At 34.0% G+C, this 25,282-nt stretch overlaps 1 protein-coding gene across 1 annotated transcript in view; it reads left to right on the top strand.

Annotated features, from left to right (window-relative positions):
- Positions 1–24,730, top strand: part of cnbd1 (cyclic nucleotide binding domain containing 1) — a 40,816-nt gene extending 16,086 nt beyond the window's left edge. The window contains exons 5-13 of the mRNA XM_052595921.1: positions 3,887–4,032; positions 8,053–8,144; positions 8,811–8,948; positions 10,189–10,321; positions 18,090–18,196; positions 18,314–18,464; positions 18,660–18,727; positions 19,401–19,460; positions 24,474–24,730. Of these exons, the coding sequence (XP_052451881.1) occupies positions 3,887–4,032; positions 8,053–8,144; positions 8,811–8,948; positions 10,189–10,321; positions 18,090–18,196; positions 18,314–18,464; positions 18,660–18,727; positions 19,401–19,460; positions 24,474–24,587 (1,009 nt within the window). The 3' untranslated portion in view covers positions 24,588–24,730. The remainder of the gene's footprint in view (positions 1–3,886; positions 4,033–8,052; positions 8,145–8,810; positions 8,949–10,188; positions 10,322–18,089; positions 18,197–18,313; positions 18,465–18,659; positions 18,728–19,400; positions 19,461–24,473) is intronic.
- Positions 24,731–25,282: the final 552 nt, after the last annotated feature.

Genomic DNA, 25,282 nt, shown 5'->3' with positions numbered 1-25,282 from the left:
GTTCCAATCATGACTCATAATGACCTTAAATGTTCAACGTTGCCTTATTCCCATCCATAGATAGAAGATGCTACTGCTAATTGTATCTTTTAAAAGGCACTTGCACCCTCACCCCAGAAATGACCCACAGTGTAAACGATGGTATCCCATTATTTTAACGGCATAATGTGTTTTTTTTTTTTTTCACGCAGCGCTTTGGCAGGAGGACGGGGAATTACAAATTTGGTGCACAGAGGATGTTTTGTGAACCCTGAAATTAAGACTGCCAAACTGTGAGCGAGACGTTCCTGTAAATTGTAAACTCATGCTTGTACATCTCTGCTAACGCTATTAGGACTAAGCTCTGCCATCTGTGTAGTGTTTTACAGTGAATGCATTTGAGTTTATTGATTTGTAGTCTGGAGTGTATCAAAGATGGAAAATATAGGTGTATAAAGCATCTGAAATGTTTGGAGACTCTTTGGTGAGTCATTTATGTTGTTCAGCACCATTTGAACTCTAGTGAATATGCTTGTATAGTAACTTTAACAAGTATTTCTATATAAATGTACAGTAAACAGACTTTCAGAAATATGACAGTATAACTTTAGTTATTCTAATAGGATGCATATAAGAGATATAGTTAGCCATTGCTTATTGAGTGATTAACAGTTAAATTGCTTGAGAGTGTCAAATTGAAGTCAATTTTTATGTTTTAGAACTCACTTTAGAAATTTTGATAATATTAACAAGTGAGACAGATCAGGCTGAAGGTCTGGAATTCATGGCAGCGTTCATTGGCCAAGTTCCGCCCATGAGGCCGTTTGACTGACATGTCCAACAACCAATCACAATTCGTTTCGTTCATCATCATGTTTCGATGTGTGGAAATTTCGCCATTATCACAGACCGGTGTGTAGAACTCTCGGACTTACAGTATTTTAAAGATTCTGTGTCGCGAACTTTAAATATTTCACATACTTTTGAGAATCCACTGTTTAGTTGATCCTGATAAGAGCTTGTCGTCACAGTTGTAAACACGACAACTTTCATGAGGGGGTTTGGCGCCACTGTATCTTTGTTTTCAGGCAGAACGTTAAAGAATGCGACACACACGTCTCACGGAAATCCTGAAGAATTCAACCAATCCGATAACGACTTTAACGTTTCTGAAGTATTTCTACTTTTGTGACCCATATGCATCAGACGTTTAGCCAACGATCCGTGTGCGTGACGTATGAGGCTGAGACTTTCATTGGCCCAACAAAAATGATAAAACAATAAAAGTGTGTGTGTATACGAGTATAACAAAACGGGCTCCTTATTTCTTGTTGTTGTTGAAGCATTGGAATGGAAAGGCTGAAGGATGTCAATCTTACTTCAGAGATAGAATATTCTGGTACAACACAGAATACTTTGAGTGCTTTTATTCTTTTTGCCTGTATAAAGCCGGCTGTTTTGAGACTGACACTGATTTACCGAACCCACAAGCAAACACCCACAAAGGATTGATTGATGGATTTGACCTTCATCCAGCATAAGCAAACTCATGTGCACACAGTCTATTGGCATTGTGATTACAACGTTTGCAGCATTGTGCTCTTGATGGCTAAACTCCTTCCCAGCTATTGGTTTTGAGTTTTTTTTTTTCTTGGATGCCCATTAAACTAGACACCACACTAATACCATCATCATCACACATCTAAAACACTCGTTTTCCCTTAAGCATTAGCTTTAAACATAATAACACACTGCAGAGGGGTTTCTTCAAAGCAAGTGTTCAGGTTTCATTATCTGAGATGGTGCCTGTAGGATAGTGAGGGTGTAAAAAGATTAAGAGTTTTTTGTTTGGGTTTCAGGGGTTTGTCTAGGACACACATTTACTTTAATGCAGATGAGACTAGATTTTGAGCCAGTTTATCCTAGAGTCTTTTAAAGAATTTCTTTAAAGGACTTTAAAGGTGTGATTAAATAGCTGCAGTTCGCCAAATCGCTGTATGGTCATATAGTTTTTATTGTAATTAAATTTTCTATTTTTCTGTTTTACTTTAAGACCATTCATCTCAATAGACTGGTTCCAATGCATTTTTGAAAAACTTTTGTGTATAGATGTGTATATATATATTTTTTTTTATGAATTTTCGAATCTTGCCGATATTCGACTGATAGTCGAATCATATGTTTGAGGGCGGGGATAACCTTAGCAGTTGATGTTCTTCATTTCTGTTTTGATCTGTATGCGCTAAAGATGACGAGTAGTGTGACGCATTTGATAGCAAGTATTTAATCAATGGGATTCAACTCCTAATTTCATATAGAATATGCTTCGTTATTTATACAACATAACGTTAATATTAAGACTTAAGCAAAAAGAGCCCGAATGCACATGAACATATCTGCGGGGCTTTGAATACGAACTCCTTTTATGGACGCGTTCTTCACGAAAAAATTTGCAAAAACACGGCAGCTAAACTCTAAAAATTCATAGCATTTTAGTATAATGGTCTTCTCATTATAATTGTATGTATATAGCAGTCCCAGTCATAGTTATTAATATTTTGCATTGTAGTTTGAGCTGCTCGCGCTGAAGAGATATCATCGTAGTACTACAATGAAGCGCTTGACTCAAAACTAAATGCATCAAATATAAGGTAAATAACATATCCACTATATATATATATATATATATATATATATATATATATATATATATATATATATATATATATATATATATATATATATATAGACCGGCTGAAATGTTTTGAAATCACTTGTACCCTACCTGTTCGAAAAAATCCAGTCTCTGTCTGTGTCAGTTTGAGTCTTGGTAAAGTTTTAAATCCCTGCCGCCATGATGCTCCTCTGTCGGTCACGGATTATGGAAAGTGAAACATAAATCTATTGGGGTGGTTGGATTTATTCACGCAATTTAAAATATGAATTTGAAGCTTCTTTCTTTTCAGATTTTTACAGCTTTATCATACTAGGCTGTATATTAACTTATTGGGAAAAAACTGGTAGTTCTATATGAAATCAGACATTTGAGCTCCCCATATAGTCAAAATGTCATAATCAATAACACCCCGCGAATATTCGATTGTTAGTTTGGTGGTCGAATCAGGCTCCTCGAATCAAAGCATCGATTCATCGACTATTCGTGGTCACCCCTAGTATTTACGTGTATATATTTTTAATTCATAGAAATTATATAATATATAGATATATTTACTATATAAATATAACATATTGTTCGCAAATATATACATGCATGTGTGTGTATTTATATATACATAATAAATATTCAGAATTTTTTTGTTTATTTTGGATGTGATTAATTGCAATTAATTGTTTGATAACACTAATAAAAATGCATTATTTCTATTCAGATAAGTACTGCTGTAGTTGCCAAAATAAGTTTAAAATGCCTTAAATAGGTATAGTTCAATCAAAAATCTCGATTCAAGCGTGTATGAATTATCTTATTCTGCTGAACATAAAAGAAGATATTGGGTATCTCTATATATAAAATATATAGAATGTGGCTAACTAAACAGTTGATGGTAAACATTGGCTTCAATAGTATATTTTTTTCAATGCCATTGACATCAATGGCTGCCGTCAACTGTTTGTTTACCATCACTCTTCAAAATATATTTTCTTTTGTGCTCAGCAGAAGAAATAAACTCATACTTGTTTTGAACTACAATAATAAATGATGACAGAATTTTCATTTTTGGGTGAGCTATTCCTTTAAGTGGCTCCAAAGCAGTTAGATACTTTGTCTGTATTTTAAATGCTATAATTAACGAGTGGCTTCCCCAACATAGGTGTGAGCACCCACTGAATAGAGTTTGCTGTTTAGACTCCTGAAAAATGAATTTGTGATTCTTTGTGTGTTTTGCAGCCCTATTGAGAGATCCCATTCAGAGCATCATATCATTTATAAACTACTGAAGGGAGTCCACAGTCTGACCTCGCAGCTGGGCTCGCAGGAGCTGAAACAGATTAGTACCGTCACCACCCTCGAGACCTGGGACCGCGGACAGATCAGTGAGATATATACTGTATACACACACAGTCACACTCTTAAAGGAATAGTACACCCAAAAATGAACATTTGCTGTAAATTTATGCCATCAAAGATGTAGATGAGTTTGTTTCTTCATCAAAACAGATTGGAAGAAATTTAGAAGTACATCACTTGCTCACCGATGGATATTCTGCAATCAATGTGTGACTCTATCCATTTTTATGTTTTTTTCATCTTTATGATGGAACAAATTCGCGATACACTAATTGATGGACTGGAATCATGTGGTTTACTTGTGGATTATTGTGATGTTTTTATCAGCTGTTGGACTCTCAATCTGACGGCACCCATTCACTACAGAGGATTCATTGGTGAGCAAGAGATGTAATGCTTTATTTCTTCAAATCTGTAACTTTGAAGCAACTCATCTAGATCTTGGGTAACCAAAGGTGAGTACATTTTCTACAAATTTTCAATTTTGGGCAAACTATTTTTTCAAACTGATAGTTCACCTTAAAATGAAAATTCACTTAAGATTATGTCATTCAAAACCCATATGACTGTATTTGTTATGTACTATAGGATTGCATAAAGAATATTTTTAAAGAACATTCTAGCCATTATTTTCAGTTTGATGGAGGTGAAGGACAGCATCATTAATTTATCATAGAAGTACTATATTCAGAGTTTTCAGAAGTAATACAAAAGCTTTGTGTGAGAAACCAAATTAAATTTAAGTAGTTATTGCTTATGAGGTATTGTAAAGTGTTACCCATAAGTCATAGTATATAACATAAGAGTAGCTGAACTAATGCTTTAAGAGTGTAGAATATCAAATGCCAGAGTTCTGCAATGTTATGTGTCAGGAATTGTCTTATTCAAAGATAATTTCATCTCTCATTTTTCATCCACCATTTGTGTTTTTGCACGATGGAATATTGAAATCTTCGATAAAAACACTCCACAACTAAATCATGCTTTTAAAAGCTTACTGTTTCCAGTTCAGCAGGTTTAACACCTTCAGAACAGTTTATCCACAATTGAGAACATAATAGTGTTTATATACAGTATAGACTTCATCATCCGTATTACTTCATTGTCTTGTTCTGATCCAGAGGCTTGCAAAACATTTGGCTCAATCCCCAAAGAAGAAGATTCTGTCATCCAAAACTGTTAGCTCATATATTATATATCAGTGGCCACATGCAACACAATCTTTCAAGACAAATCAAACAGATCTTTCATTAGCATCATCTTTCAGTCTCGCCTGTGAATATTGTCAAGTGTTTGGATGTGTTTCTAAAAGGTTGAGAGCCCAACCTGGCATGTGTGATTCTCTATCGACATGTTCGTTCGTCTGCTAATCTGTGCTCAATAACAGCCACGCATTCTTTAAGGGCCACTAAGCAAAAACATAAGGGAAAGACAATTTGTTGAAAGCATGAATACGTGTCTTTAGACCGATGGTTGACGTTTTGCAAACGTCTGGTGTTTTGGAGATGGAGATTTCTTTATTGATTCATCTAAAAGGGCGGTAATGGCTGTGGTATGTTGAATGTCACAGACGGTGGGGGGAAGGGCTTCGTTATGGATGCAAGTTTTAGCTGCAGATGATTACAGAGCATAAACACTGTGATTTGCTGTTGATAGGCGTCTGGACCAGGCTGAAAAGTTTGCGTGTGAGGAGTGAGAGATGTTGTGAAGTGTTATTACTAGTGTATGGAGAGTTTGCTTTCAGAGAGCAGTTTTCATCTCATTCAGATCTTTGTGTCAAAGTGATTTATTTGTCTGAAAATAAAGATATGACTGAAGGATATTCAGCTCATTTCATAATGTGTGTGAAAATTCCTTAAAGGGGTCCTATGATGCAATTTTTATGTTTTCCTTTCTCTTTGGAGTGTTACAAGCGGTTCGTGCATAGACCGACGCTACTTTTGCGTCATCGAAGGGTAACGCCCTTTTTTGGGGGAAAACAAACAGATTCCTCTGACACAGAACTCGCTCTAGTTTCTTGATAGCAAAAATGGCACAAACATACACACTCTCTTTGCCGGCCGAGGACCGTGGCGGTATTTAAAGAAGCTACTGGATACGGTGTTTAAAGAGGTATCCCTTTGAAATGGTCGAAAACTGGATTAATGACCCCACGCAGTGGCCAAATATGGAAATCTAACGTTACCATTATCTTGTGGAATTACCAAGTAGCCTATTTTTTGTCATTAACACACTCACAGTATGATAAACTAGATGATGAGCCATGTCAAGAGGAGTGGGTGGTTTACTTGGATCATATTTCAGTTGATTTAAGCTATTGACAGTTTTGTTGACTACTAGCTATACTAGTTGAAAAACAAAAGGTCCCTGGAGCGAGTTCTGTATCAGGGGAATGCGTTTGTTTTCCCCCAAAAAGGGGCGTTACCCTTCGATGACGCAAAAGTAGCATTGGTCTATACGTAGATAATATCCCTAAAGTTGCAAAGACTAACGTTCCAAACCCAAACCCTAAAACGCCTTGTTTAAACACGCCCCCACATATCTATGCCACTGTGTGGGAAGATTTGCATAAGACCGCCCAAATGTTCACGTGAAGAAAGAAGGTGTAACTTTAATTCTGCTTTAGTATTGTTGCATGTTTTGGAGATGCTGTGTGTTTCGTCGTGAAAGCGAAACTACTTTGTTTTGCGTTCCAAAAGAGGACACAACTAGAAATCAGTGGTTAAGTTGTATTTGGCAACACTGTTCCAGAACAGTTCATCCCAAATATTCCGATGAGTGTAGCGCACTTTTACAGAGGACTGTTTCCTGACACTGGGAGAATATCCTATAATGATATCCGTTTACAAAGGCTGTTTCTATAAAGTAAGATATAAATCTGACTCACAGCCTGTAAGTATGTTTTCATATTTAAAGGATTTGCCACTGATAATTCAAATGTGAGTTATGAGTAGTGTAGAGTAGCGTTTGTTGTTTGTCATTTCTCTGATCACAAATGCAGAAATGGTGTTGTATTTATATGGTGCGATGCAATGCAACATGTAAAAAGACAGTATAAGTCAGAATCAGTAATTATGTCCCCACTGGACGCAACAAATGCCTGATTTGTAATGGGTTTTATTGGTTTTGTCTCGTTGCACCTGACACACATCACTGTATGGTAAGGGGCGTAAAATTTCAATCACACTCATTCGGCCAATCACAGCACACTGGATAGCTGGCCAATCAGAGCACACCTCACTTTTTTTGAACGATGAGCTTTGTAAAAAATTACGTTTTTCAGAAGGGAGGGCATAGAGGAGCAACAATAATGTACAGTATGTGGAAAATAATGTGTTTTTTTTTTACCTTAAACCGCATAAACTCATTGCAAACTCTGGTTTAATGATTTGCATTACCCTAAATACACAAAATAATGTTATTTTTAGGAGCATCATATAACCCCTTTAAAAGATTGAGTATATCTATGTGTGTATATGAAATCATGTTTTTATCAAAGAAATATGAGTGCTATTTTTAATGAATCCCAAAATAAATTTGTCATTATTAACTTATTGAAATTTGAGTCATTTGGAGTGACATATTGCAATGTTGAGTAAATGAAGAAAGGATTAAAATTTTGGGGTGAACTTTCCCTTTACACGTGAAATTCACTGTTCCACAGAGAACCATTCATTTAAATGCAGTTATTTAGATTTATCTACAGTCAAATGCAAGAATTATCTTCTTTTAGAACCCATCAGCATGAATCCATTTATGCATATGCTCTTACTTAGGATGAGATGGGATCCGGTGACTTGATCCCTAGTATTGCTTTACTTTTTAAATCTTTGTAATGTGTAGAATCTTATTCTGCATGTGCAAAGTTTTTTCTCTACATAACAGAAACAGCGATAAGATTTAATAGTCAGTCTCTTGCCCACCTGCATAATGGGGGTCAAGCATTTTGACCTGAAACAGCTGAGCCGTTACTGTTGAGTGGAGGGTTTTCTAATCAAGTGTGTCTTCTGCCATATTTATCTCTCTTTCTCTTTCTCTGATTACAGTTTTCGGACATAATGGATTTTACCTCATTCTGAAGGGCTCAGTGAAACCGTTCAACCATGAAACCCTTAAAGAGGATCAGACAGTCTCTACGGTATAAATTATGCTACTTGGTTATCAGTTGTTGAGTTTAAATTGGCCTTTTGCTTTGCTTAACATTAGAAACATTACCAATCCTATCTTGGAAATTGTTGCTGACAAGCATAATCTCTTTTGATCTTTTCTAATGTACAGTTAAGACCTGTTCTCAGCAAGAATGAAAACTATAACGATAACTATATTAGCATGCACACCGATTTATGATTAAGGGCACTGCTGCAGTCCAGATTTTGTAGTGCACACTTTAAAGTTGGATGAATGTTTAGAGTGCATTTTAGAGTCTTTAGAGTGGATCATTTGGATTGACTTGGTAAATTAATTCCACAACGTTTAGATTTTAACTTATTCCACTCAACATAATTTCTTGACATAGTGGTCACAGTTGTTCACAATAGGCCTGTATTACTTAAGAAATTTTTAGAATAGTTATGTCAAGTGCATGATTCAACCATTTCTTTTAAAAAAAAGTCAGCAGATAACATTCACTGAGTAATATAAATATCTATTCAAGTGTTACATCCAATAGTGAAGTTTGTGAAAAATAGAAATGGTAACCAATGTGGCACAGGGTCATAACTAAGTACAGCATTTTAATGATATTTCTGAATTCTGGCCTCTTGAAAACAACATGTTTATACAGTGTATGTCTTTGTTGATCTAGATTGCAGCTGGAGGTTCATTTGGATGCTGTGAACCTGTAAGTGCAGTAGATGGAGGTGCCGTCATCCATTGTGTCATGACACTCGAGACCTGCGAGATTCTCAGAATATCTCGTTCTGGCTACGAGAAGCTGAAAAAGGTGCAGCAACGTGAGGCTTCATGTAACACAGAAGTAAAAATTTACTTTGCAGACGAGAGAAACACTGATATTTTATATTCTGGCCTGTAATTGTTTTCATGTAATGGCCAATAAATGATAAATGACCAGTAATACAATTCTGTAATATTTTGTCCAAATAAATGAAAAATAAGTGCTACGAGTGAATTTTGAGATTTGCTAACGATTACATTTTACAGTGTATTAAAAGATTTGTTTAATATTAATATATTATATTACTATAATCTGATCTTAATATGAATAATTTATGAATAACCAATTATTACTGTTAATTATACTTTGAGTTAACTTTGAGCATTGGATGACAGTCTAAATTAATAATAATAATATGTAAAATGTATTAAAAATATAGTTTATTCATTTTTATTTTGGTAATAATTAAATCTTAATATTAATAATTTATTATCCGAAAATTATTATTATTTTCAGGACTATTTAATACACTATTTAATATTAATATTTATTCATTTACTATAATCTGATCTTAATATAAATAATTTATGTATAACAAATTATTAATGTTAAGATTAACTTTGAGAATTGGATGGCAGTCTAAATCAATAATAATAATATGTAAAATGTATTAATAATATAGTTTATTCGTTTTTATTTTGGTAATAATTAAATTTTAATATTAATAATTTATTATCCGCAAATTATTATTATTATTTTCAGGACTATTTAATACACTATTTAATACTAATATTTATTAATTTTATTACCATATTTAATATTATTCTTTCATAATATTAGTTATTTATATTAGGATTAAGTCTGAGAATTACATGACAACATAGTCATTTTAATATTTAATATTGATATAAATGAATATTTATTGAGAATATAATGTATTCATATTTAACATTATAATAATGTAATCTTAATATTAATACTTTATCAATATCTTATTATTGGGATTAACTCTGAGCATGATAACAAAGATAATCTAAAATATGGATATTGAATCTAAATATGTTTATTAACAACACAATTAATACATGTAATATTATAACAATCCAAACCTAATATTAATATTTTATTATTATTATGTGTTATTAATATATAGAATTAACTCACAATTAAATTCTGGATTATTGGTTATTATCTGAAACTAGGAAACAAAACAATTATTATTATTTTTTTTATATATATAAGCCAAAATCAGTATAGTACAGACAATGTCCTCTATTGTTATCTGCAGGACATCCTGGCACAGGACCATGAAGTTAAAGTGTCTTTGATCCAGGGTTGCCAGCTGTACCTTCACTGGCCAAAGCTTTCCATCAACCACCTGGTCGACGGCATGCAGCTAAAAACATTCCCTGCTAATCAAGGTAAATGGGTGTCTTGATTGAATATGTGTTGTCACAATGAATTATGGCAGCATCTCACGCACTTTAGTTTAGTTTTGTTCCATTGACTGATGCTTAGCACCTGGACGGCATAATGGTTTTCCTCACTTAGTGCGACACTCAACACGTTTGCCCCTAAATAAATGTGTTTATGGGTGGAGAGCACTCGAATATGATTAGAGTAAAATACAAGCTGCTCCATTACCCACACAGCTGACTTTAATTACCAGGAAGGCTGCTTTTACACTTCATTTGGGAAATATTGAAGCCTAGATATTCATTTAGGTGCATATGTTTATGTGTGTGTCATTGCAGGCGTGTCCAGCGACTATTGCTCTAATTGAGTTTGATTTCACTAATGCTGAGCTTTAGTTCGCAGGAAGTTGTCTTTCTTTATGGACATGAATGGAACTGAATTGAACAGTAAGTCTAGTGCGACTACCCTTTTAGCCTGTTCAATCTCACTTCCTGTCCTGGAGCTGACAGCGGGGCATATGGTGTGCTGTGGTTGCTCTGAGATATTGGGCGGAGATCAGCTATCATGACTGAACTCTTTATTTAGTTGCTGGAATCTCTACTCTTCCGTGGCTATATCCCATTATCTCCATCCTCCCTTCAATTATACGTATCCATTCGTATCTTCCTCTTTAATGAAAGGCTTTGGCTTTTAAGTCAATCTGTTTTTTTTAAAGACACTTTTAAGTGAGATCAATCCATGCTAGACCAGATCTCCGAACACGTGCGAACAATTAAATACAAAAATGGTTCATAAATAAGTTCACTGAAATGTATTAAAAGTTTTGATACAGTATATCAATCTGAAACAACACATTGGAAAATCTGACACTTCAAATTATTTATTGCCTGACTCTTATATATTTCAAATGAACGTACATAAATAATATATTTATTCATTTATATATATATATATATATATATACTGTATATATATATATATATATATATATATATATATATATATATATATATATATATATATATATATATAGATATAGATATATAGATATAGATATATATAGATATAGATATAGATATATATAGATATATATATAGATATATAATATCAAATGTTTTATATGTTGTGTTAAATAGACACCCATAAAATATATGTAATGTAATATTTTTTATAAAATTGTGGTATCCGTTCATTTTCTGGATTCCATTTTAATGATTTAATTACATCTTAATAATCAAAAGCATCTCTAATTAATTGATTAAAATTAATTAGATAACATAAAAAATGAATTTGTGTATTTATTTATATATTTATTTTTAATTCTTTGTTAAAGAAATACTTAAAACTTGTTTGGTTAAAAGTGTTTGGTTAATATTTCCTGTAAAATAATGTTTTACTAATAATTTTAATAATAGTAGTATCATTACATTAAGTAATGTATTCCTGTCACAGCTTCTTCAAGTTAAGCCAACATTTTATTTTGACTGATTTCTGTGAAAATCTTTAGGTTTCTGTTTGTACTGTATATGATATGACAGTAATTTTTCTCAAAATAAGTGGTAAATGCTCATGGAGAGACTTTCTGAGCAGTTCTAGAGATTATGTTAGTGTGCTAATAAGACTGCAGATGATGAAAACACAGTGAACGTCACACGCGCTTTATGTGCAGTAAACAAAACTGTGTCTGTGCCATTCATTCACACACAGGGACACGCAGAACATGCAGGATTTATATTTCAGTAGTATTTTTGTGGCTTAATGTTCACAGACACTCGTCCATATGCATTTTGATAACGTGCACATCTATTAGTAAACGAGACCCAATGTGACGGCGCTGGGGTTTTGTTCTTTGCAGAATGAAACCCGAGTGTATGTACGAGACTGACAGTTTATCCGGCGGCTCAGCTGAGGGTTTGGCTCTCGTATCATAGCTGCTCTTTATCAGCGAGACGGGGAGAGAGAGACCTATGGAACGAGATGTGATTAGAGAGAAAGACAGGTGTGTGGGAGAGGAGATTGATTGGCTCTTATCTGAGTGTGCAGCCGACAGCTGATGGATGAGTGAGAGCCCTGATCATTTCAGATGGCAGAGGGGTGGCTATTCTTGAACCAACTTCATCAGGAAACGCTGTATTTCCTCCAACAGCCGTCATCAACATTGTCAGTTGGCATAAGATCACAGATTAATCTTAAATAAATACACACTGATTCATTAAATGAAATAACTCTGAATAATGGCACGTCAGTATTCGCTGAGAAAAGTCTAAAATAATAGAATTCAATTGCACTGTTGTGGCAGATGAGTAATTAATTGACAGGCTTTAAAAAGTGGCTCTAGAATTCAATAAATTAACTTTTTTGGCTGTTGCTTTATGCCTCATTCTTCCTTGTTGTCTCATGCCAAGTTTACAATTTGTTTTTTTTTGTTTTTTTACAAATTTTAAAACAGAAAACTTGTTGTAATCTGTTATATTTTTATATTAATATTAATAATTTTATATTTGTTTTACATTTTGTAGAATAGTATTATTAATATCATTTTTTATATGTATTACAATTTTTTATATATATATTTGTAATCAAACATACAAAATTCTATTAAATTAATAGCCCTAAAATAAACAGTTTTTGTCATTATACTACATGCACTTGTGTGGTATGAGCCATTCTTTAGTAATATTTTATGTTTTAGGATTTTTTTTTATTTTACTAATGAAGGTATGTTTAAAACTCAATGGAGGCACTGTTTGTAGAATCTTGTGTGATTTTGTGTGTGTAGTCCTGGTATTTCCTACATCATGGGGACCAAATGTCCCCACAAGTATAATAATACCAGTGAATTTTGACCTTGTGAGGACCTTTTTGGGCCCCCAAGCTTATAAATCATACAGAATGATCTTTTTTGAAAATCAAAAATAACAAAGTTTTAAGTTATGGACAGGGTTAGTATAAGCTGATAGAAAATAGTGTTTGTACGGTATAAAAACTTTACGCTCATGGACTTTCCCCCATAAAACATTGAAACTCAACGTGTGTGTGTTCAAAGGTAATGGTGTATTGTAAAGTCGTGCCCTCTGTGCTTACGTTGCACACTGTTTCAGCACCTTGGATAGCAACACAACATGTGAACACGACTAACAGGTGTGAGAATGATGATAACTCGTGTGAATATGATAAACTAAGTGCTAGCCCCAGTCCCAGTTCAGAGATTAGTAAGAGGAGGAAAACCCTAATGGCTTTTCCCTTTGTATGACTCCTTGCAGACCAAACTTGACCGCCTAATAACCCGTGACCGCCCTGCCTCACCAAAGCCACTGTCCTCATTTGAACTTCCTCCTGACCGTGATGCATAACCCAACAGCCTTGATCCAGAAACCACTGCACTTCCCTTCGGCTGTCCGTAGCTGTAAACTTCAAACCATTAACACTCTCCTTTCCATTACTCACCGATGCATTTAAAAACTGTAATATAAAAAAAATATTACAACTTAAAATAACGGTTTCATTTTTAATATTTTTTTTTTATTGTAATTGATTCCTGTAGGGCAAAGATTAATTTTTATGCATCATTACTCCAGTCTTCAGTGTCACATGATCCTTTTTCTGCTTGATATTTTTCTGGAAACCACAATACATTTTTCAAGATTCTTTGATGAATAGAAACGGCATTTATTTGAAATAGAAAACTTTTGTAACATTACAGATGCCTTTACTGTCTCTTTTGATTAATTTAATGCATCTTTGCTTAATAAAAGTATTACATTATTTTTTTTACGATGAAATTAATACTTCATTTTTTCCTTAATGATACATGCGTGATACATTTATGTAAAAACAATATATAATATTTATTATATTGTTCAAAATTGTCATCTTACTCCATTTTGTTTTCTGTAGTAAAAATGTCTCGTTTTAAAGATATTTCTACATTTTTCGAGAAGCAAGTGAATAAAATATAAAGTACAATGATCCAGAGAGAAGAACATTGACTGGGCATGATGGGTACGGTGTGAACAGATGTTTATTGATTGCTCTCCACACTAATTACAGTTGCATCATCTGATTTTGGCTCACTGTAAGAAAGCTCTGAGTTGTGATTTTCCCTCCTTCTCTAGTCTTTTTCTGTTGCTCCAAACATGTCACTGAAGATCAGAAGTGATGTCCCTGCTCCATTAGTTCACCAGTCTGTGGGCTACTCAAGATGTCTCAGTTTGCCCCTCCAGAGACATGAGCTGTAAACTCGAATATCTTCGGTTCTCCAGCGGGATTATGCCAAACAAAAGCCTGTTGTCTCCAGCACTGCCCTGCGTCACCCCGCGACCACAGCTGTCCTGTTCTCATTCACTCTGGCCTGGACTGCCACCCCTAGGCTATGAATCCAGTCTGGTCCAGGTTTTTCTAGCCATCTTATTTTCTATCATGTTCCATGGCTGGACTTGCAGTCCAAATATCCAGTCCAGCATGACTGTTTTTGATTATCTGAGCAGATGTTTACTGATCTGTTACTGTTTGGCCCACCCAGCCAGAAAGAATAGGGCGTCAATGTTTATGGTAACATTTAACCGCACAGAACACAAATTAATTTCTTTCTATTACAGAGATCTTCTGCCATACATATCTGCTATAATCATAAGATGTAAAAAAAAATACAATAAAAACTATTTAAAATAACGGTTTACTATTTGAATATATTTTAAAATTAAATTTATTTGTGTTATGCAAAACTGAATTTTCAGCAGCCATTAGTCAAGTCTTCAGTGCATTTATGAGTTTTGAATGGTAGTTTGTATAATATATATATATACATTTTGAAAGGTAGTGTATGTATAAGTTTTCCATATCCTTTTAGGGCTGGTTCACACACAATTTTTTTTCTTTCCACTTTTTTGGAATCATATTTTTTTGTACGTAAACTCTCTAGGTGGAAATCTTTTTTCATTGGGCTTGTCTCCTCTGTCTTTTGCTGCGTCTCACACATCATTTTCTAAGTTACAAAAACCATAAAAAACATGCATATCTCAAGACCTTGCAATTTTGCATTACCATTCTCATACATGAACTTGTAGTCAACCCTGTATTATTTGTTATTTCTCTTCTTCTTCAGATTCAGTTTCTGGTTCTGACATATATGGCTGAAGTAATCCGATATTGGCACTTGTCGTTGTGAAGTGTTTCTGTTAAGCATGTGAAAGTGGAGCAGGTCCAAGCTGGTGTGATTGATGGGAGGTGGGACTAATTTGCATATTCCGCATACACTGAATGAGATAAAAGTGTAGAGTTATATTCAAGCCATTATAATGCATGCAGAAATTATTTCACAGGAAAAAAATCCTGGGTTTCTGCGAGTCTTGAAAAGATCTTAAAAAGTGTAATTTATATATATATATATATAATTGTTTTTTTAAATATATATATAAAAATGTATGGATATCTTTTGGAAGTTGTATTTTCAAACTATGGAAGGATTTTCATTACTGATGATGCTGTTCGTCAAGGCCACAAACTTATTTAACCTGTGCAAAACCCAATGCCTTCTGGGTAAAAGGAAATCTGTACCGTATGAACTACCATCAACTTGCTGCGCAAGTGTCAAAATTTCCTCCACAATTTCACAGATTACTTCTATTTTTCAAAACATTCCGCAAAATTGTCTATTAATAATTGTTTATTACCGTCGACTGTGAGTGATGTCACTTCCCAATGCAAACACGCCCAATAAAATGGCCCCACCCCTGTCACTTGATTGACAGGTTTCGGTGTAGACGTCGGAAATTCAAATGCAAAAGGAATTGCGATTCCATTTGAGTTTTGGCATTGTACATATGCAGTGCAGAGAGAGTGAAAAAGCAAATGTGGTAGTTAATATTGCTATTTAAATATGACAGGCTCATAGCTCGTAAGGCATGAGAAATGCTTTGCAAATGGACTATTGCTTTTTCATATGAAATTTGGCTCTCACTGTGCGTTCGCGAAAGCGAAAATGCAAACGGTAATGCAAGATTTGCAATTGCATTTGGATTATGTTACAATTTATGCGTCCAAATTTTGAAAACGCAAAGGAAAATACAATTTGCAATTCAATTTGAAAATAGTCCGGAAAATCCTTCCATATCAAACTTTGAAGCTTTAGCTTATATAAGACATTTACATTTATTTCCATTCTATTTATTACTTAAAAAAAAAAAAAAATTATACTTAGTCTTAAGAACCTCTTGGAAGCTACATTTACAGTCATTAAACCTGCAGAAACCCTATCCAAAGTTTAAGGGATACAATTAGTGACTGAAATGGACTTACATAGAAAATGCATAGGCCATTGAGCGTGAACTAAGAATATATACCACTATGAATATTTCTCACAGTCCATTAAACTATACTTTCCATTATTTTTAATAAGCTCTGTAGTTTGGTTCTAATCACAATGAGATTTTTCAAGTAATATTGCTAAAGCAGATCTACCGTTGAAAGAGTATCGCTACGAAAGAGTCAAATCTTCCTGCTAATTGTGTTGTGCAGCACAGAAATGCAGAACTCTGGATGTTAATGCCCTGCGGGAGGAGGCGTGACTGCGGCGTGTTCATCTTAGAAGACAAACGACGTGTACCAGAGCCTGCTGTGATTTCCCAAGTGATCCAAACATTTGCTTTTTAATGGCTTGCGAAGACATGCGTAACGGGCGAATAATATAGTAACGACAGTTTTGCTCTGAAAAGAGTGTGAGTGTGAGAGATGAGATTAAAACTGGCTTCCTCCTGCCTCTAACGCTTCTGAAGCGGAGGCCTGGCTTCTGTCACTGGCCAGACAAATGGACTCTGCTTGTCCCGCTCGCTGTTTCACAGAGATGGGATTTACCTGTCAAGGCTGATATACAGTGTTTCCCCCTGATGTTAAAGGCTCACTGTAAATCAATTTAATCCTCACCTCCACAAACCAACCTCAGGTTTGTCACAATAAAGAATAATCCACCGCTTTTGGGGAGAGCTGCTGCCAAAACATAGATTACTTTTGTCGTAAACAGTCCACTTTTTTTTCTCTCATTCTCTCCTGTTTGGGTCACTTCTGGTCTACATTCAGATTCATTAATTATGACAGGGAATGCCTTGCTTTTGTGTGGCACCAGATGCAATGAGCGACAAACAATTGAAACACTGCTTTATATAAACAGAGATCAGAATGAAATGCTAGTGTACTGATTGGTGAGAAAATGTGGTATGTAAAACATTTCTTTATTATTTTGATTACATTGTATGTTTAATTCAGCAAATAGGATCCAGTTATCACCAATAACAATTTTCTATGAAATGTTGTTTTGGAGGTTCAGTCCGGTAATGAAGAAAAATATATTAAAATTTTAGTTTAATATTGGTTTTGGTTAATTCATCGAGTTGGAAGATCACATTTATTATAATACTCTATAATACAAACCTATTTTTTTTTTCCACATCTACAGTGTTGTTTAAAAGTTTGGGGGTCAGTAAGTTTTATTTAAGAAATTAATATATTAAATTATATTTGTATTCCAACTTTCTGTTTACCAAAGAATCCTGAAAAAAAAAAACAATAAAAAAAAAATAAAAAATACAATTGTAATAATATTTACAATTATTTTCTTCTCTTAGTTCAAAATCATTTTTGCGAATTTTAACAACCCCAAACTTTGTAACTGCAGTGTACTGTATGTAATATATTTGTTGAAATGATTTGCTGGTTGCAGTTTAAATGGGAATTTCATTTATTTACTGACTAAGCCCGTTCTTAAATCTGTATTAACAGTGCTGGTGAAGGAGGGAAAGATCTGTCCGTTTGTGGCTTTCATTGGACGTGGAGAATGTCACATCCTCCAGGATGTGGGGTCATTGATAAAACCTGTTGACAAGAAGGTATCAGGACAAGCAATCATACTTAGAAACAAATGTCAGAGCATGCATATTCTTAATTTACTGCCCTTTTTGTCAGCAGTGGTTGTGTAGATAGTGTTTAGTGTTTGTGAATTGCAGGGCTGCAGGATCAGATTCGTGAATGTTGGTATGCTGGGTCCAAAACAGTCATTTGGGGAGGTCAGCATCCTACTGAACCAGCCGTCCCCTTGTACTGTTATCACTGCCACTGAAGTTCATGGTGGAATCATTCAACCAGAATGCCTTAAAGGTCAGTCGCTACACTTTACTGCTTACTACCTGCACAGAGCAGGATCGCCATGACATTACACCTCAAGAGGTAATAGCTTTAAACAGACCTTACATGAACTCAGTAATGCACACTGAGTGTCCAGCTCATTTGAAGCATTTGTTTGTATTCTGCTTTGTATCTGAATGAGATTTTTTGTTTTAAACCCATGCACAGGACTGGACTCAGTGACCACTTCTCTTATACTGCAGACTGCACGACCAGTGTGTGGAAAGCTCAGTGAGGTAACATGAAAGGATCTTTAAGAGCAGGGTTGTGCAAAGAATTAAAAAATACATAATAATAATAATACTAATTGATAATTATCATTATCAACTAAAAAAAAATAATAATAATAATTTAGGGATGCACTATATTAGTACCATGTCAGTTAACAGCTGATGTTACTGTTTTAGATATGTCTAGATGTCTAGATATTGGAAATAATAATAGTAATAACTATTTTATTAGTGGTATTGTTATTGATATTTGTTATATTGTAATAGATAATTAAATAATGATACAATAATGTTGATTAAATAATATAAAAAAGTATGAAAATATTTAATTATGAATAATATTTCACGTATAATATATTTAATTTTTAATAGAATTCAATTCTTAGGAAAAATAGCTGTATTTAGATTTTTTTAAAATTCTGTCTAGCCAAAATAATAATAGTGGTTCTTTTAATATTCCTAAAAGGAATTGAACATAGTCACGCAATGGAGTAATTTTGTAAGTCCAACACAGCAACACAATGGACTCATTAAAAATAGACTGCAGTGTTAGAGCATTCTGGGAAATGAAATGTTCTTCCAGCCGTGGTCCATAAAATGCAAGTTGCAGATATAAGGTTGTTTCACCTTGAGGACTGTTTGCTGCTTTTGTTTCACATGTCTGTTTTTCTTTGTGCAGGAGGAAGTCTTGAAGGAGTTCCTGACACAGGAGAGGATGAAGAAATGGGAACATGAGAAGGTTGTTCTCTCATTCTTCTTTCTTTCTGACCCTTTAACCCATAATACGATGTGTGTCCTCCTTCTGGGTGTGTGTTGTCCGTGGAGAATGACCAGCAGAGTGAATTATAGTGCCAAACCCTTCTGGAACACTCTCAAAAAAAAAAAAATACTGAAATCAAGCAGTGAGTTCATGAGATGCATAAACTGTTCTTACTCCCAGACACCCGTTCAACCTCGACTCCAGACTCTGTGTTCACATGCTAGTTTGCCAAGCATGATAGCACCCACATGCTCTGATATGTTACAGAATGCTCCAGTTTTCTTTGGTAAAAACGCTTTCCAGACCAGCTTTATCCTCTGGACATTTTATGGTAGAGATTTGGTGTCATTATACCTTAGTAGGCATTTACACACAGCAAAAATGAGCTGGACCTCTTTATTTACACACGACAGCATCCACAACACATGTACTGTACGAGAACAAAAACTCAGTAAGACAAGAGACGTAAAAAGTCGCATAACATGATGCTGAGATGTTACAGTAATACATTTCAAACAAAAACGATCCATTTTACATAGTAGTTTGTATTCGTAGTTGCGAGTATTACGTTTTTGCACTAATGCCAGACCTGTCATTCATTGTTATTAATAATTGTATTTTTTGGTTTGCATCTGTACAGTTACAATTAAAAAATAGAAAGTGATTAAATTACTGTAGATGAAGTACCTGTCAGCTGTAAAGTATTTAATTCATCAGATTACCCCAAAATAGGCTTTACAAAGTGGTTATTTATTATATAAACAGTAATTTCCGCTGTACGATAAATGAAAAACTGTATATCGTTAATGGTGACACTCAAATATTCCTCTCTGGCAAGCAGATCTTAAGTGTGTGTGGTCCTGTATGGAGCTCCCAGCGCTAATAAAAAGAAGAGACTGGTGTGTGTGTGTAAACATTTCCCTGTGATCCTCAGAAGCGCTCGCTATAAATGTTTTTCAGATGTGCCTGTATCGCTCCCAGTATGTAACTGTGCCATCGGGAGCTCTCGTTCAGGTGTAGCTTTGTAGTTCTGGTTATGTGCTTGACAGGCTGCAGTGTAACAGAATAATGTGTCTTCTTTTCTCTCTAGAATGTCACTACTTTTATATCCTATATGGAAAATGCTCCTTGACTGGTTCTGCATGAGAGCCGGACTGCATCCTAATTCACACACTGTGTACCTGAAGTACTATTAGAGTTTGGATGGTTGGCACAGGCCAGTTAGTCTGGTTTGTAACTTTTAAATAATTTTCTGTGATTTTTTTTTTTTTTTTTTTTTTTTATAGCAATATTTTTTTTTCAAGTGTATACATGTGTATATATATTTATATGTAAATGTAATATACAAATTTCCATAAACATACATAAATATAAAATAAAAAATATTTATATATTCATTTATTTATGTGTTTAAATATTTAGAGTAATTTGGTCCTCCATAGTATAATAGTGTTAAATAATAAATAAAGTAATAAAAATAAATTATATATATATTAGTATTTATTTATGTATAATATATTTTTTAACAATTCTTATTAATGTCAAACAGTCTATTAATTTAAATATGTTTGACTATAACATAATGGACATAATGGGTAATTATAGTCGTTATAGTGTTTTTTTTTTTTGTTTGTTTTTTTGCATCAGTATCAGCAGTTTTGACCTTGGTAGAAAACAAAGTAAGGGAAGGTGTAATGCAAGGGTTTGTGGGCAATATTAGCCCAAAAAGGATTCACACCTCAACAAAATCTCATCCAGGTAGCCTACCAATTTTCATATTTCTCAATGATTTGGCACACACTAATCCTAATCTCATGTTTCTGGACCGATGGGATGTGATTTAGGATGCAGCCATTCTTCGTATCTTCCATATGGTACTGTACATACTCCACTGATTTTGTATGAGATCCAGGCTTTCTAAACTCTCTGGAGTCATGTGACCTCACCCCACTCTTCGCCCCTTGCGCATTCACACCTGTTTCTCATTCTCTCATCATTGCACACAACGAACAGCATATACTAGGCCAACAGAAACACACCCTTTATTACACATTTTTCAAACGCGATGTGATTTGGAGCTTGTATCATCTGTTCCCAGTGTAGTTTGCTTCCATCAAGGGTACCAGGCTGGAAAAATAGGTTAATGTAAATGCTCTTCGGCAGCCAGTGATTATTCAGTTTAATGGTTAATCTGACAGATAAGCTATTAAGAGTGAGATTTACCATTTAGTTTTCTTGATTTTTAAATACAGTGTATTATATAACGATTTAGATTATATTTGAATTAATTAAAATGTATGTGGCACAAAAGCAGCCAAAACAATCTGATTACAGTGTAAAGGGGTACAAGTCTTCAGTAATGTGAATTTGATTATACTTATTCCCAATATTACTGGACTGATAACCAAAAAATTGTTCAGAATTCAGAATTCTAAACACAAAACTGTCGAAAAAGCACCATAAAATACGTTTTTTGTGCAGTTTGTGTGAGGAAAAATTAAAAAATTGATTTTTTTTCAGTTATTATATTATATATATTATTAGAGTTTTGATGTAGTGCTCAAATTTCATTCTCACTCACAGTCAGTATAAAACAAAAAAATATATAATACCATTAAAAAGTCTGACGCTTGTAAGTTTTTTTTTGTGTGTGATTTTTAAAGTGTTTTATTCCCACCAAAGCTTACAATATTTCTGTTGTTAATATATTTAATATTTTTCTATTTTATTTTAACATTAATTATATTTTAATAGTATTAATATGAAAAGTTGTGCTAATTATTATTTTTTTTTTTTGGAAACAGTGATAAATGTTTGTAGGATTTTTTTTTTTTTACGAAAATAGTTTTTTTTTTTTTACATAATAGAAACCTTTTTGAACATTGTAAATATCACTTTTGTCAAATTTAATGCATCCTTGCTGAATAAAAGCATTACATTTTTCTTTTTTAAACTTACAAAAAACATTTGAACAGTAGTGTAAACTAAATTTGTTTGTTGATTTAAGTAATTTTGAATTAAAGCACCTCCTTTATACAGTAAATAAATATAATTCAATTGCATTGCATTTGGTTCTGTGAGAAGAAATGTAGTTTGGCATTAATGGAATCAAACCTACACTAAAACAGCATGTTTAGCAGCAGTTTATTTAATTTAAATATATTATACATAAGGAACATGAGGGTGAGTAAACAATAGATTTAAAATTTCAGATGAGCTATTGCTAGAGCAAGACCTCAGACTGTACTCACAAAGTTTTTTAATTTTCTCCTTTATTGGATTATGTTCACAAAGTACCTCTGGAGTCGGTTTATAAATATGAATGAACTCAAACATGAGGTGTAGGAAAACAAAGGACATATATTAATGAATAGAGAACATAAATCATGCAGACTCCTTAGGGCGAGGTCAGTGTGTGTTTACCATCTGTGTAATATGTGCATGTTTTTGTTTAACCTTTTTTGGCCATGTAGCATAAAGCAAACAATACTATTATAGTCAGATAATGTAAAAAATATGTATAAACACCGGCGGCTTGTAAACAGTCTCTCTCTGGACGGACTCATTTGTCTTCAAGCAGACACTGTAAATCTCTGTAATCTGTGTCATGTATTTAGGGGTGTCAGACGGAAGGTTTTTAAAATGACTTATGGGCTTGATACTAAACACATGGCACTGTGCAAATTATACTGATGGAAAATAGAAACACTCCTGTTGTTGGACTTCATTCAGACTTTATTGCTGAAATAACAATATGGAAAAGAGAATAATGGGAGGAAATGGCACCGAAAATGATCAGAAAAGCAATAAGGGCCTAAAACACACCTTACGCTGGGACAGCGTTTATAGATCATCTTATACATATTGGATACTAAATCTGCAGTGCTGATTGAAATCAGTTGCATTCTGATTGACTGGCTTTATGTAACTCTCAGTATTATTAAGATAATATCGTTTTGCTTTTCTAATTCATACTAAAACCAAGTGACATTCACAATGCACAAGATTGATATAATGAGTGCTTTTTGAGGATGAAATAGTCACTTGATTATGAATATGAAATTATTGCATGTGATTGCGAAATAGCGGGGTCAGATTTTTAAAAGATACAAGAAATTTTGTTTTAAGCATGACAACTTGATATCCACAAGTACAAATGTGTATTTCAGATGTTTATCAGTTGGGCTTTGAGAAAATTTGCATATGTTACTTTTGAATAGGCAGAAATTTTACAAACGTTGTTTAAAGGGGTCATGGCATTGATTTTTATTTGTATTAATTTTTATATATATCTTCCTAGAGGTTTGCTTTAAATAATTGAATACATGCTTTGTTTATAAAGGAGGATGTTTTAACTTCAAAACTTGCGGGATGTCTTAATGGTACAAAGACCTCTTATATGCCAAAAGATCAAGGCAGATTTGATCATTATGACCCCTTTAATAGTGTTTTCTGTACTGTAACCATTCATGGAGGCTGTCATTTGGTATTATGCTGTAGTTCACAATTGATTTCTTTAGCTTGTTGAACTAGTTGACACCAATTTTGTAGGTCCAAAATGATTGAATTAAAGCTCTTTTTAAAGTTGATTAGACATTGTTCCACCTGAATATCATTCATTAAAAGTGCTTCTAATCATCGTAGGTATGATGGTTGCACTTTATTTTACAGTACGTGTATAACATGTACTTATAGTGTACTTACAGTGTATTTGTCTAAGAAATTTCTGGTAATACAAGGTAACTACATGGGGTAGGGTTAGGTTTAGGGGTAGGTTCAGGGTTAGTACCTATACTACATAGTTGTAGTAACTAGGGGAACAGCACTGTAAAATAAAGTGCTACCGGTATGATTGAGAAAGCCTTGATGCACAAACTTTACTCTTGTCTTATCAAAGGGATTAAAACGGACAAACCTTCGTAACAGTACAATTCATAAGCTATAGAATCATGATGCTGATAAAATAAATACTCTTTTTTTTCTCTCCCTCAGAGAAAGATACTTTCTGATGCTCTGTTTTATAATGGCGTTCACCCAGGAAGAGGAAAATGGGATTTTAACAGAGGACCAAGAGGAGTAACTGGGAAATCCAAGAAGAGCATATGAACTTTTGACAGATAAACACACAGATACAAATGCAGTTATATTAGGGGTTGCACAGGCTAGTTCTGCCACCTCATGAGAGCAAAACGCTTTAAGTGAATTTTCAGATTTGCATAATTCCGAACATATTAGCAAATGTCTTTGGAATAAACATCACAAGAAATGTGAAAAGAAACTACTGTAGTTGCGAGCATATTTAAGTGAGAAATTTCATATATTTTAAGATAACACATTTCAAACAAGGAAACGTGTATTTGCAAATGCATTTAGAATTAATTTCATAAGAAAAATATACAATTGTAAAGAAATTTCAAAATTATATATTAGAAATATATATAATATATATTATCCTACAATAAGTTTCCTAATTAAAATATGCATTTGCAAATACAATTTCTGAATTGTTCAGTGCTGCGTGTGTTATGGCTTATGTGACTTTTTGTAAAGTTTATAACAGTGAAAGCAGCATGCAAACTCTCATTTCTCTCATGCACTCCATTATTGCAACATGTCAACTAGTGAACTTGAGTAGTCATGCAAACACTAAATGATGTATTTCTGAGCATATCTGCTGCCTTCATGAAGAAAGCCAGGCTGCTGAATCCCAGGGAAGACATGCAGACCTGTCCAAACTGTTATCTTGTGTTTTTGCTGGAAGTGGTGTTCTGGATCCCACTGCTGACACCCACTCCAGAGAC

Source organism: Carassius gibelio, chromosome B24, assembly GCF_023724105.1.
Source record: "Carassius gibelio isolate Cgi1373 ecotype wild population from Czech Republic chromosome B24, carGib1.2-hapl.c, whole genome shotgun sequence".
Taxonomy (NCBI): Eukaryota; Metazoa; Chordata; class Actinopteri; order Cypriniformes; family Cyprinidae; genus Carassius; species Carassius gibelio.
The sequence above is the reverse complement of the archived record's forward strand: the minus strand, read 5'-3'. Positions and strand labels throughout refer to the sequence as shown.